Genomic DNA, 13241 nt, shown 5'->3' with positions numbered 1-13241 from the left:
TGTGCATCGGAATTGAAATCATAAGGGCCGAGGGCTGTGAGCAACAGCATCTGCTTCTCAGGACCCGGCCACCCTAGCAGGCTCAGAGGGACAGACAGGGCTGCGACACACACCGACCCCGTGTGACCGTGGGGAGGCATCCGACTGCTCTCGGCCTCAGCAGCCCCAGCTCCAGGCAAGAATAGCAGGCCTCCTGCAGCCCAGTGTCACAGCACTGCAGAGGTGGCAGCAGAGGCCACTGAGAACAGGGGGCAGAGGAGGGAGAGAAGGGAGGGGTGGCCGACAACTGAGCTGAGAGAGGCCCTGGTCATCAGGGCTGCTGACACCTCTGCTGGGCTCGTCCCCCTCCTCCCCTGGCTCTGGCCGGCCCAGCAGCGGCCGCTTTCCCACATGATGTTCGACCCTGCCGGGCTCCCCTGCCAGCTGGGCCTGCTGAGGCCAGGGGAGGCCCCTGGGAGCTGGGGAGGGACCACTCGTGTGCCTTGGAAACGCCAGCCGGACACCGGCCCCAGAGCAGGGAGGAGCTGCGGCTTCCTCAGGGAGCTGGGGGGGACAAGGCCCCCGGCCCAAACGGCATGAACAGGGGAGGGAGGAGGGGCCCGGAGAGCAGGGAGCAGAGGAGGAGGAGGACGAGGGAGAGGCAGAGCCGAAGGAGCAGGCCTGGGTGGGGTCGGGTGTCAGAGAAAACAGGCACAGAAAGGAGGAAGTGAAAACGCTGTCTCTGTCCCCTCCTCAGCCCAAGAGCGGAAACAGCAAATGACCTGCCCACATTTCCCTCTCAGAAAACTGAGCGGATTTTTGAAAAATCAGTTAAATGAAACAAACTCAGGCCTGTCTGGCCACCCGGCCCCTCCCTACGCTCTCACCCACTCAATCGGTTCATCCATCAAACAAGGCAGAAACAGCTCCGTCTCTTTCAACTTCACAGAGCTGTGGGCAACGCTGCACCCTCAGACGGCTCTCATCTCTGAGACCCCTGCCCGAGCCCAACATCCGGATGCAGCGCCCAGCCGCCACCAGCGCCTGGGACGCAGAGGAAACAAGAGGCAGTTTCCCATCATTTCAGCTAGAAAAACGGGAGGACATCAGATGACCTGGCCTGGCTGCTACTTTGCACAGCCCCCGGGGGCACCACCCGTCTTGTGGACGCCGAATGGGCATCATGGGGCTATGCAGTGCGCAGCCTGCCTGGCCTCCCTGGGCCGCCCTGGTGAACCACTGCCCATAATTTGAGCTGGGGTGGTCCCTTCCCCAAAGGAGTGGAATGAACAAAGGAAGGCGAGACCATGGCTCGGATGCCCTAGAAACAGGGCCGGCCATCTGAGTCCCCCAGCCACGCCCTGGCCAGAGCACTCAGGCCTGACTGACCACAGGGCCTGGTCAGCGGCTTGTTCCTGCAGGTGCAGCACCCCAGCAGTGCTGAGCCCACACCGCGGCTTCTGGGGTGACACTGTGTTCCGGGAACCTGGCACCCTGCCCGTGACTCTGCTGGCCGGCTCTCCGAGCCCATCCCAAGCTCCCTTTGCCCCTTGTCACTGCCTGCGCCCCTGCCTGTGGCCTCAGCATCACAGGATGCCCCACCATGCTCCAGCCCCATGCCCCGGGCTGCTAAATAGCCGATGGGCCAAAAACTCCGAGCTCTGGCCTAGGGCTACAGGGCCCCGAGAGCTGACAGCAGAGGCTGCGGCAGCTGCTGGGTGGCCCGGGCCAGGCTAGAGGGGAGGCAGGTCACTTTCCTTCTCTCGGCCTCAGTTTCCCCTCGTGTAAAATGAGGGGGTTGGACTCACTGACCTCTGAGGTTCTACAGCCCGACTCCTGTTTCTGCACCCCCCCAGTTGCTCCTGGGGAGCAGGGTATCGGGAAAGGAAAGAAGCTATAAACCCTCTCAGGAGAGGGTTCGGTTTTGTTCTGCGGCACTCCTGGATGGGCAGAGCAGCATCCAGCCACCCAGGGCAGACCGAGCGAGACCTCGGTGACTCTCACAGTCCCACAGGACACCTGAGAGAGAAGGAGAGAGGGAGGCCGGTGCGGTGGCTCACACCTGTGATCCCAGCACTCTGGGAGGCCGAGGAGGGAGGATCGCTTGAGGTCAGGAGTTCGAGACCAGCCTGAGCAAGAGCGAGACTCCGTCTCTACAAAAAATAGAAAAATCAGCCCAGGAGTTTGAAGTTGCAGTGACCTGGGATGATGCCACTGCACTCTACCCACGGTGACAGAGTGAGACTCTGTCTCAAAAAAAAAAAAAAAAAAGGAGAGAGAAGGAGGGACAGGATGGCAGGAGTGGGCAGAGGGGCTAAGCAGGACAGGGAAGCCCCTGCCGCAGGGGCGACCCAGGGGCTCTTGGTGGCACGTGTGCAAGTGGAAATCTGAATCCGTTAGCTGCGCTGGGCGGTGGTCTGAAACCCCCCCCTCTGCGCAGGTGGCTACACCGACGGCCTGGTGTTAGTGGGCTTTGGGGTGGGGGCTTTAGGGGGAACAGGGTGCCCTCCCACTAGGTCAGAGTGCGAAAGACTGAGGAAGCAGGAGAGACGCCGGTGTGGGGTAATTCGGCAGAGGCAAGAAATCAGAACAAGAGGTGACCATAGAACATAAGCCCCTCCTCCCCAAGAATCTTGGAGATTTGAGGGGTTCTGGATTGCCCTTTCTAGGAAGGATTAAGCCAATGCTTAAAAGATGTCAACAGACAGCATCACCCCAAAAGACGGGAGGACTTCCGGAGGTGTGGGTGGCCGCAGCCCAGAGCTCACTGTGGCTGTGCCTAAGGAGACAGAGCCCCTTGGATGGTCCTTTAAACCCCCACCCATCAGACCAGACCAAGACCGGGCGACACCCCCACCCAACCCCGGGCTCAGGAGCTGCCCCACCCTGTGTGTGGGGAGGAACTCCAGAAGGCCTGAGACCCGGGAGACAGCCCCCACTTCTTCCCAAGGGTCCCCCCAGCACCAAGCACATTTTCTGCCCAGGAGATGCCCAAAGACAAGGCCAGGGATGGCACCCAGGAGGGAGGCAGGTCACTCACCCCCTTGGATGCTGCCACCAGCCCCGGGAGTGTCAGCAGAGCATGCTGACACCGCTTCCCCATACTTGGTGTCAGCTAAATTGAAATGTATTTAATGGGAGGCCCCAGCAATACATCTCAGAACTAACATGTGTTCCCTCCATATTTCCATATAAATAAGGAAAGCCAGGACACAGAGAGATACAAATGCATCCTCATATTTATAGACGGGTGTTTTTATTACCCACCGAGGCCCCGTCCCCTCCCTAGACGCTCTCTCTGTTTCTCTCTGCCCCTCCCAGCCTTCCCTGTTCCCCCTTCCTGGTCCCCACCCCTACTCTTTACTGCTGGAAATTGAACAAGCCTCCACCTCGCTGGATAACAAAGACCTCCCTGGCACCGTTTGCACAGCTGGAGAAATGAGAACATTTGTCTCTCTGTACTCGGCCACCGCAGAACCAGCTGAGGCCGTGGGAGCTCCGGGCTCCGGGCAGCGGAGGAGACGAGGGCAGGTCCCGGGAGGCCAGATGCAGCTCTCCCTCAGCCCTCTGGCTCTGGCCCCCCATCCACCCCAGTCTCTGAGAGAAGAGCCCCAGAGCCCCCTCGCACCAGGGTCCAAGGCCAGAACCAACCACAGAGCCAGGAAGCGTTCCCAGGTTCAACTCCAGCCAGGGCGTGGGGGGTCCTGGCAGACACAGGCAGCTGCACCAAGGACCTCCAGCCTGCAGACCCCAGAGACAGCCCCCTACGGCCACTTCTTTAAGACAAGACAGAGAGCAGGGAGGCAGTGAAGCTACAGCCACGCTGAGAAGGAGGCTACAGACGCTACTTCCTCGGGAGGGAAGCAGATCCCTCCCCAGGGGAAGGGAAGGGCCTGGGGTGGGAAGGGGTGCAGAGCTGCCTGGGAGGGGCAGGCCCAAAACCCTCCCCCAGGCCCAGGCCCAGGCCCGGCCCTGCAGCAGGAGGGAATGAAGTCAGACCTCTGAGTTATAATTCCCCACCCAGCCTCCTCTCCTGAATCTTCAAGACGAGTGTGCAGAATAGGGAATGAGATGTCTGTCATATTTTTAGCCCCAAACTAGCGGACTTTATCATGAAGTATAAACTGGCACAGTGGAGAGCTCCGAGCTTCCAAGAGGACCCAGGGTCCACAGGAGGCTGCGCTGTCCTCTCATACTCAACCTTCAGAGAAAACCCATCTCCTCCCCACCCCTCCCCAGCCACCGTCCTCGTGGGCCTCACTCCCGTCGCTGGTCCCGTTGCTGGTTTGACAGGCGAGGAGATTGTTTTTCCCATTTGTGCTCAGATTGTTTTGTTGACCAATGCAAGGATTTTTTTTTTTCTAAATGGCAGGGCCTTAGTGGGTTTCCTTCTCCTGATTCTGCTGTCAGCTTGCTTAGACCCCACAGAATTCTGTGGGATAATAGAATGTGTCATCTAACAACTCAACCCTGGCCCATGACTCGCGGTTCCTGATCCAGCCAAGCAACCTGCCAAGCACCCCCTGAAGCCTCAGTCCTGCCCTCGGGCACCCCGGGTTTCCTGCGGGGCTGCCCAGGCGCAGTGTGGGGATGTGGTGCAAGGAGCTTCTCTGGCAGGACCAGAATTTTAAACCCACAGTGCAAAGGGATCCCAGGCCTGAGCTCCTGCCATGGGTCTGTGCAAGTGAATTAGCTTGATCCAAGGGCGTGAGAGAAGTCACGGGGTACAATGAGAACTGGGATATAAGCCCACGTCAGGGTCAGTTCTCCTGGTTCTCAGGGGCCTCTTTTCTTTTTCCATCTCCTCCTTCTCCTGGACTTTAGTTCCATATTCCAGGCACTCAGCTTCCAGCCCAGGGGCCTGGGAGAGGTGAAAGTCTCTGACTTGGATAAACTTGGTCTGAGAACTAATGACACAGCACATACAAAATGCACTCCTGGGTGCACCCAACAGAGATGCCCACGTGTTCACCAAAAGGCACACACCAGGATATTCACAGCAGCACTGTTCACAAAAGCCCAAAACTGGAACAACCAAATGCCCACCAACGGCAGGAGGGATAAAAATATGGTGGTGCATCCACACAGGCAAGGCGCACAGCAGTGGGGACAAGTGCCCGCCAGCACACACGACAGGATGGGCGAGGCTCACGAATGTATTATTCAGAGAGAGCAGCCACACATGAAAGAAGCCCCCTGCGTGACTCTATCCTCAAACATCCAAAAAACAGGCAAAACTCTTCTGCACTACTGGAAGTCAGGATCGTGACTGTCCTTGGGAGGTGGCATGGGGACACTTCGGGCACTGACCATGTTCTGTTTCTTCATCTGGGTTGCTGGTAGCGTGGACTGTTCACTTTTGTGTATTACACCTCAATGAAAAGTTGAAGCATATGCACACACACGCACACGCGCGCGCGCGCGCGCACCCCCAGTCTAAGCGCAGGGCCTTGGGCCAGTCCCTCCCCTCTGTGGATCCACCCTCCTCTAAGACACAGACCTGAGGCCGGAGCTCGACCCCTACCCCTGCTCCCAGGCAAAGCCTCACAGTGCAGAGCAAGCAGCCCTCCCACAGCCCCTTGTACCCTGGGCCCCTGTGCCCAACCCAGCTGGGATGGGGCAGGAGCCGTGGGGTAGCAGAGTTGCCTTGACAAACCCCCTCGGACAGACAGGCAGAAAAGCCAGAGCCAGCCACACAGCCCTCCTCCCCCGCCCCTAACGCCCATCTCTTAGACCCCCACCCTTTCTGGAAGTCCAGCTTCCTCACGCCCTTCGTAGCAGCCCACCCAGACAGGCACAGCCTCTTTCCAGAGGTGGCACCCAGGTAGCGCAGGCATCTCCCTACACACCCTCTCCCCACACACCACTTCCCCTCCATCCCACCCCCGAGTACCCTCCAGGGCACCTTCACAACTGCCCCACCCGCTCTGCCAACCTTGAGCCTCAGCGTCTCCGGTGCAGAAATTCTGGCACCTCCCCTGGTCCTCTTCCGCAAACATCCCTCCTGCAGTGGCCCCGTTTCAGACTCCACACGTCCGTCACACACGTACAGAGCTCTCACTGTTCTCCAGATGCCGCCCAGGACCCTCCCTGTGTTTTATCCTAGCACATCCCTTGGCGAGCCTGGGGAAGCAGGTACCATTACCCCCGTTTACCAGAGGAAAAATAAGAGCCTAAGAGATTGAGGCATCTCTGCGAGTCAGAGACGGGATAAATTAACTTACACTCGGGCTTGAATGACTAATAAGTGTGAGATTTCTTCTGAGAGCTTTTGCAAGTTTAAAGAAGTGCATATTAAACCAAACGAATGACTCTAATGATGAGATGCCAGATGGCGTAATAAGAGCCCCTTGGAGCACCCATCCCAGATGACAACCTAATCCACTTGGGATGTCTACGATAGCCGTCGCAGGGGAGCCAGATGGCTGAGCCCTGTGAGTCCCAGAAGGTGCACTTCAAAGAGAGACTTCCCCAGGGGCAGCCCCCAAACAGCTCCTCCTTGCTCCCCCTTCCCACCAGTGACACACGGGGCAGGACCCTGTTCTGCTCCCCGCCCTCCGTGGGTGAGATGAGGGCAAGGCCCGGCTCTAGGAGAAGGGCTCCCAGTTTGTCACAGTCATGCCCCGTGGCACCAACTGTGCCAGGTAATCTCCATGTGACAGCCCATTCAACCCAACCTCTGAAGGTCATTACTTTCCTTCTTGGTAGGTGGGTTAGGGGACCTGGCCAACAGCACAGAGCAGGTAGGTGATGAACCAGGATGCAAACCCAGACCCACGTGGTCCTCAAAGCCTGTGCTTGGAACCTCCATCCCATCGCCTTGCAAGTGTCCTGTGGGCAACGGGGGCAAAGAGGGACTGGACAGATCTATGTCCCCAGAGCTCAGAGATAAGACATGTGACCTGATGGCCGGGGCTGTCCCCCACTGTGGCACAGCCTAGGCCAAAGGTGAGGATATGTGTGTCTCAAAGAGACAGGTGTCGTATCTAGAGACCCTCCACCCCCGACACCAAACTAGAAGCAACACAGGCAGCCTCTTCCGATGCCCGGGAGACCCTGGCTCAAAGGCCCTTGCCTGGCCTGAGCATCTCGGCCAGAGGAAGCCCGATGACCACAGCCAGGACCAGAGTCAAGGCAGCAGCAGGGTCACAGAATCCCCTGTAGTGCTCGGCTCACAGGCGCCTCCTCCTTGACCCATAAACACTGAAGTCATTTCCGACTCCCTTTGCCCCACCAAGATACCTTCTGTGCGGATGGTGAAGGGTGAGTCCCCCAGGCGTCGGGCAGAGAACTGGCCTCCCAGAGATGTCATCAGGAAGCAGAGAGTGAAGAAGCCGATTCCCAGCACAAAAAGCCTGCAGAGAGGAATAAGGTGGGTCAGTAGGGCAGACCAGCACCTTGGTGCCCTGGCACTCCACCTAGTAAGGGCTGCACAAGTGCTTTAAGAATGAATGAATGGGCAAAGGAAGCAAGGGACGGATGGGAGAATGAAAGGACAGGGGGCTGAGCTCCTGGCCAGGAGGGCTCCCACCACTGAGGATGAAGAGAGCCCGGCCAGAGAGAGGCCAGCCACAAGCCCCATGGAAAACCATGAAGGAGGACGATGCACGTTGATTGGCATAAGGCTGGGCAAGTTCTGGCCTCAGGATGGAGCTGGTTCGTTAACAGTAGTGTCCCCACAGTGTGGTCCCCAGGCCAGCAGCATCTGCATCACCTGAGAATAGTTGGAAATGCAAATTCTGGGGCTGATCCCAGATTTACCGAGGCAGACACTCTGGGGTGGGGCAAACAATCTGTTTTAGCAAGCTCTCCCTGTGGCTCTGATCCGTGCTAAAGTTTGAGAACCACTGGTGGACACAGCAGGGCCTGATGCCAGCCAGCGGGCAAGTAATTGGTCCAGATGGGACCCACCCAGGTCCCATCAATCACCCGGGCCACCCTCAGCACTTTTGTACACAGGTCTCACTGCGGCAGTCAGTCATGAGCTCACCCAGGCACCTCCTCCTCCGTGCTCATGGGGAGGGGTCCCCTGTCACTAGACGGTACGATTTCAAGGGCAGAACCCCTCGGCCCCCCTGGGTACCCGGACTCCCTAGGCAGGCACACACGGGACTGTCAGTCTGCACCACTGACTGGCCAGGGTGTACTCACACCTGTGCGTGGGGCTGTGTGCTGTCACACTGGGCGGGAGGGCTGGCCAAAGCAGGACTCTTGTTCATTCCTTCAAGACATAGTTATTGATTATCCACCAGGTGCCAGCCAGGGGGGCAGCCCCAGGGGACAGCAGGGAACAAGGCACAGAACTCCAACTTCAAATTCAGCCCCAGGATCCTGCTGCTTCAATCTTTGGTTCTGGGCCCCAAACAGGAGAACTGACCTCACCGGCACAGCCTTGGGGGTGGCCAGAGGTGGTGGCTCTTCTGGGACCTTGAGTCTATCAGAGAACTAGATGAACTGGCAGAGCTGAAAGGGGAGCCCTCCCACCAGGTCAGGGTGAGGATCCCCATCTGGTGTGGAGCCAGGCTCTCCGGGGAGAGCCCCACAAGTCACCTCCACCTCCCATCCCCTTGTTTGTGTCTTTATGCAAGACTTGCTTTGTGCATTTTAATCTTCATTATTTGAAACTGGCAGAGCAGTATTTAATTAAAATTTGGTCCATTAAAGAAAACACATAATTGCAGAAGAAAATAAAAAGCACAACCAAATTCCCAGCCCATATTTAAAGGAAGCTGTTAGAGATTAAGTCAGAGAGGGGCAGAACCCACAGCAGAGCGGGCGTCAGGAGCTTCCCCCAGGAGACCACGCCGCTGACAGGGAGGACAGGAGATGGGATTCGGTGGGTGGGATGGCACTAGGGACACTTCTCTCCCACCTCAGAGGGACCCCTCATAGAACTCCAGCAAGCCTCGGGGTGAGGCTCAGATCCTGGGATTCCCCCAGACGAAGTCAGGCTGGTCTCAGGACAGCAGCCAGAGCGACAGCACAGGAGAGGTGCGGTCACACACCCAGAGATCCCAGGGGAAATTAGCTACCTGTCCTCCCAGGCTGAGGACAAGGACAGTCTTCTCCCAGCTCATCCCACCTCCCCCACCCTCTCTCTGAGCCATGGAGTTGTGTCTAGAGCTGGGGCCCCGGGCTGCCTGCCAGGTCCACAGACCTGCTATGAGAAAGGTGTGTTTATCCCGGAACCTGAAGCCCACAACGCACCTCACCCGCGTCTCCCTCTGCTGGGGTCCAGTGTCCCCCAGAGCATCCGGGGCCATTCACAGTGGATTCAGGTGAAAATGATTTCGCCCATCCACATGCTCATCAAGCAACACTCCGGGAGCACCTATAAGAACACAGCCCCTGCCAGAAGCTCTGGGAAAATCAGAGGGACAGTATTCACGGCCTGCCCTTGAGGACTAACAAGTTGGGTGACATGATGGGAGGCCTGGCCCCATCTGAAAAGGGCATGAAGACCGCACTGGTGACGGTGGGTCTCCAGGCTGCCCAGGGAGACCCTGAGGTGAAGTTAAGCAATCTGGAGGGGGAACTTATGCAGCCCCACCCCTGAATCGTGCCTTCAGATAAAGGCCTAAAAACAAAACAAAACAAAAAAGGGACAAGGCCTTAGAGGGAAGGCGCACTGGGGCGCGAGCGCTGTCCGTGGTGCTGGGGTCCCCCGGACGCCTCCAATTGCGCCAGAAAAATGCGGGGCCGAAGCTGGGCTCGCAGCGACCTGGAGAGCGGGGCCGGCTGGGGTGGGGAGAGACCCGGCAAGGACGCTCTCAGCGGTCCCTGGCGGGCCAGGGAGTCGCGGATTTCCCTGGAGGAGCAAGGCCCTCCAGGAGGACACCCGCTTCCCGCCTGCTTCCCATGGGCGCCGTAGGGGGTGCTCCCAACACCCGCCGTCCCGTCCCGCTCAACACCCTACCTCAGCTCTCCCGTCCTCCTGCATCCTCTGGACCACGGGGGTCCAGCGTGACCCCTGCCGGCCCCAAGGCCGCCTCCACAGCCCCGCACACCACGCCGGGCGGGTGGGAGGCGGGAGCCAGGTGTCCCCACCCCCACCCCGTCTGGAGCTGGGATGGAGACGAGAAGGGGCCTGGGAGGGGCTGGGGGCTCAGGCCAGGCGCCTGGAGGGCAGGGGCTCAAGCCCGGCCCCTCCTGCAACCCAGGCCTTGGGCGCCTCCGCCTGCCAGCTGCTGCCCTCGCCCGCCCCGTCCTGCGCCCGGACCCCACCTGTGGCCGGTCCCGAGTCCCGCCGCGCCCGGCCCGCCACTCCCTCAGCGCCCTCCTCAGCCCAGCTACTGCGCGGGTGACACTCCGGACACCCATCGGGCAGCGCCCCCTCCCCATCCCCTGCTCCGCGGCGCCCGAGAGGACAGGGAGCTGCCCCGGCACCACCGCTGGGCTCTGGGGCCCCTGGTGTGAGTCCCGCGCGGCCCAGCCCTGTCTGCACCCGGCCACCCTAGGAATAGGGCGGGTGAGGGTCGTCTTCGCCTCTGTCCGCCCTCCCCGCCCCTGCCCCAGCCCCGGCTCCCGCAGCCCCGCAGCCCCGCAGCGCCGGCCCTGCCCCGCCTCTCCGAGGCCCTTGGTTGGGAGACGAATCCCCGGCTGAGGGGTCCTGGTCCCCAATCTCGGAAACCTTCCCGTCGGAGACAAAGAGGCTCCCGGCCGGCAGGAGGACAGTGCCACCCGGGCGAGCGGTGGGGGTGGACCGGCAGAGGGGTGGGCGAAGGCACAGGAGGGGCGCCCCGGGACGGCGCGATAACTTTGCCGCCCGGTTAGGACCGTGCTGGAGGTGGGGAAGGACCCTGAGGGACAGGGAAGGGGCGCGCTGGCTAGGGCGACGTCCGAGGCCCAGGACCACGACCTGGGTGCTTTCTGCCCCCATGCCCACCTCTGCGCTCGCGTTCTCCCCAACCAGACCAAGTCGGGACAGGTCCCAGAATTACACCCCCCTCCCCGCACCCTGACCCCAACCTGTCCACTTCCCCAGCCCCGCTGGTCATCACCAAGGGTAGCAGCGCGACCCGCCCCCTCTGCCACCACGACTTGCAGCCTCGCAGGGGCCGACCAAACCCCCCTCCATCCCGCGCCAACCCGGAGAGAACTTTACCGAAAGGGTCTCAGGGTGACCAGGCATCTTCTGACCATTATCTTCCCATCGGGGTTGACTGTGATCATTGTTCAAACTTGTCCGGGCGAGCAGCCGCGGGGAGGCCGGACGCACCGTCCTGGGCCCGGCTCCCGCCGCGTCCGGGCCGCGAACGCTCTGCGGGCCGGGCCGGGTGGAGCGAGGCGGGGCGCGGGGCGCGGGGCTCGCTGGCGGCGGGTGGCGCGGCCTCGGCGCGCGGGGAAGGGGGCGGCGCGGCTGCCGGAGGGCGGCGAGGGCGCCCGGCCGGGCCGTCTCTGCGTCTCCGCCCTCCCCGCTTCACATTTTGGGGGTCGGGAGGCGGCGCGCCCCCAGACCGCCGGCCGCGCGTCTGCCTGCTCGGGCTCGCTCGCTGGGCGGGACGGCGCCGCGGCGCGCAGACGGGCTCCCCGCGGCGGGCGCCCTCATCCCCGGCCCCGCGCCCTCGGTGCCGGCTAGAGGCGGCCCCGGGCCCGCGCCCCGGCCCCCCCGCGCCTCTGGGCCGCGCCGAGCCCCGGACGCCCGCCGCGCCGCGCCCATGGCTGTCCACGAGGGCGCCCCGCTCCGCCCGCTCGCCCGCTCGCTCGCTCGCGCCCGGTGTCCGGTGTCCGGCGTCCGGCCCGGCGCGCGCTACGCCCGGAGGCGCCGCATTGTTTCCTCGGAGGCGGCGGCCGCGCGGCGGCTGGGGCGGCCCGGGAGCGGCCGCGGCGGTTCCTCGGCGCGCTGGCGCCACCTCGCGGCCGCGGCCCAGCGGTGCGCCTCCCCCGGCCGTGCGGGGCCGGCGCGGAGGACCCGCGTCCCCGCGGGACTGGCGGGCGGGGGACCCCGCTGCTCCCCGTGGGCCATGCCACTCCCTAGGGCGCCACCACCGCGAGGGCCGAAGACTGCTTCGGTTCCTGCAGAGCACCACGGACGTGCGCGCCTGGAGGAGACCCCCTCCCTCCGCCGGGTGCCCGGCAGTACCCTGGGCCTCCTCTCCGCTGCCTCCACCGGATCCTGCACCAGCTGCTTCACACCCGCTCGACTTCGCTTGGCTACACTCGCCCGACTTCTGTCCCTCCCTGGTCGGATACTCCAGGGACCCCTTTTTGACCTGAGTGTAAACGGCCTGTGGCGCTCAGGCCCTTCCACAGAGCCAGAAGCGGGGCGCATTGTATGGGCCTGAGCTCTAGCCTCAGACCCCCCGTTAACCAGTGGGTGATGGCCTGTCCAAGTCACGGGAGTCTCCACTATAAAATGAGAGTGACCAGACGCTGGATAAGCCTCCTTGCAACCCTGAAACATGTAGGCTCTCACGTGGCCTTTTAGCATCTCCTGCTCTCTCCAACCCCTCCGCGACTTTCTGGCTTTGGAGATGTACCTGCCGTTGCAAAGGTGGGTGGGAGGCTCCAGGGCCAGCCTGAAGAAAGCTCTCAGGTGCCAACAGCACTTCCCCCAGGCTGGACCTTGGCCAGCAGCAGACATGACCACCGCACACTGGGAAGTCCCCAAAGCTCCAGTTGTGTGTAAAATGACTCTGAGGGTCTTTCCCAGCTCAGGCTGGGACTCTGCAGCCTGGCTTGTGTGGAGAGAAAGGCTCCACTCTCCGCCACCTGGCCCGCTCACATCCAACCAGCTTCGTGCCCAGGCCCTCTGCTGCCTGCCCAGCCACCTCCCCGCCCTCCGGGCCATTCCTCACTAGCAGCGCCTCGCCCTCCCTGCTTTCCTGCTCCTTCTTCATCAAAATCCACCTGTCCTGTGCGCCATTATCTCATTGCTTTGCTCCCGCTAATGTGGAAATGGGTGATAAATCGTTGTTAGTGGATTAATGTCTCAGTCCAGCTAGGTAACAAATTTGCATTGCGTTGAACAAGGACATGCTGACCGTGCCTGTGTGCAGGAGAGTGACGGATGGTGGGGGAAACTTGGCCGTCACAGCAGCCTGGCTAAGGAGACGATTGAGGGCAGGGGTCTCTGCCGGGCCTCTAAATCACAGCTTATACCTCGGTGCCTACATCTGCCATGAAGTCGGGCGATAATTTAATCCCCAGATGTCAGGGCCAAAGCCACAGCCACACTAAGGAACAAAGTGGCCCTTCTGATCACATCTCTCTCACATGAGCTCAGCAGTTGCATTTGCACCTGCTTGGCATTTTAGGCCAAC

General features: G+C 61.3%; 1 protein-coding gene across 1 annotated transcript in view; it reads right to left on the bottom strand.

Annotated features, from left to right (window-relative positions):
• MGAT5B (alpha-1,6-mannosylglycoprotein 6-beta-N-acetylglucosaminyltransferase B) overlaps positions 1-11723 on the bottom strand; it is a 63826-nt gene extending 52103 nt beyond the window's left edge. The window contains exons 1-2 of the mRNA XM_045569535.1: positions 11084-11723; positions 7222-7334 (exon numbers count right to left, since the gene is read on the bottom strand). Of these exons, the coding sequence (XP_045425491.1) occupies positions 7222-7334; positions 11084-11151 (181 nt within the window). The 5' untranslated portion in view covers positions 11152-11723. The remainder of the gene's footprint in view (positions 1-7221; positions 7335-11083) is intronic.
• Between the last annotated feature and the right edge of the window lie 1518 nt (positions 11724-13241).

This window comes from Lemur catta, chromosome 15 (genome assembly GCF_020740605.2).
Source record: "Lemur catta isolate mLemCat1 chromosome 15, mLemCat1.pri, whole genome shotgun sequence".
Classification (NCBI taxonomy): domain Eukaryota; kingdom Metazoa; phylum Chordata; class Mammalia; order Primates; family Lemuridae; genus Lemur; species Lemur catta.
Note: the sequence above shows the minus strand (reverse complement) of the source record. Positions and strands in the feature narration are given on the sequence as shown.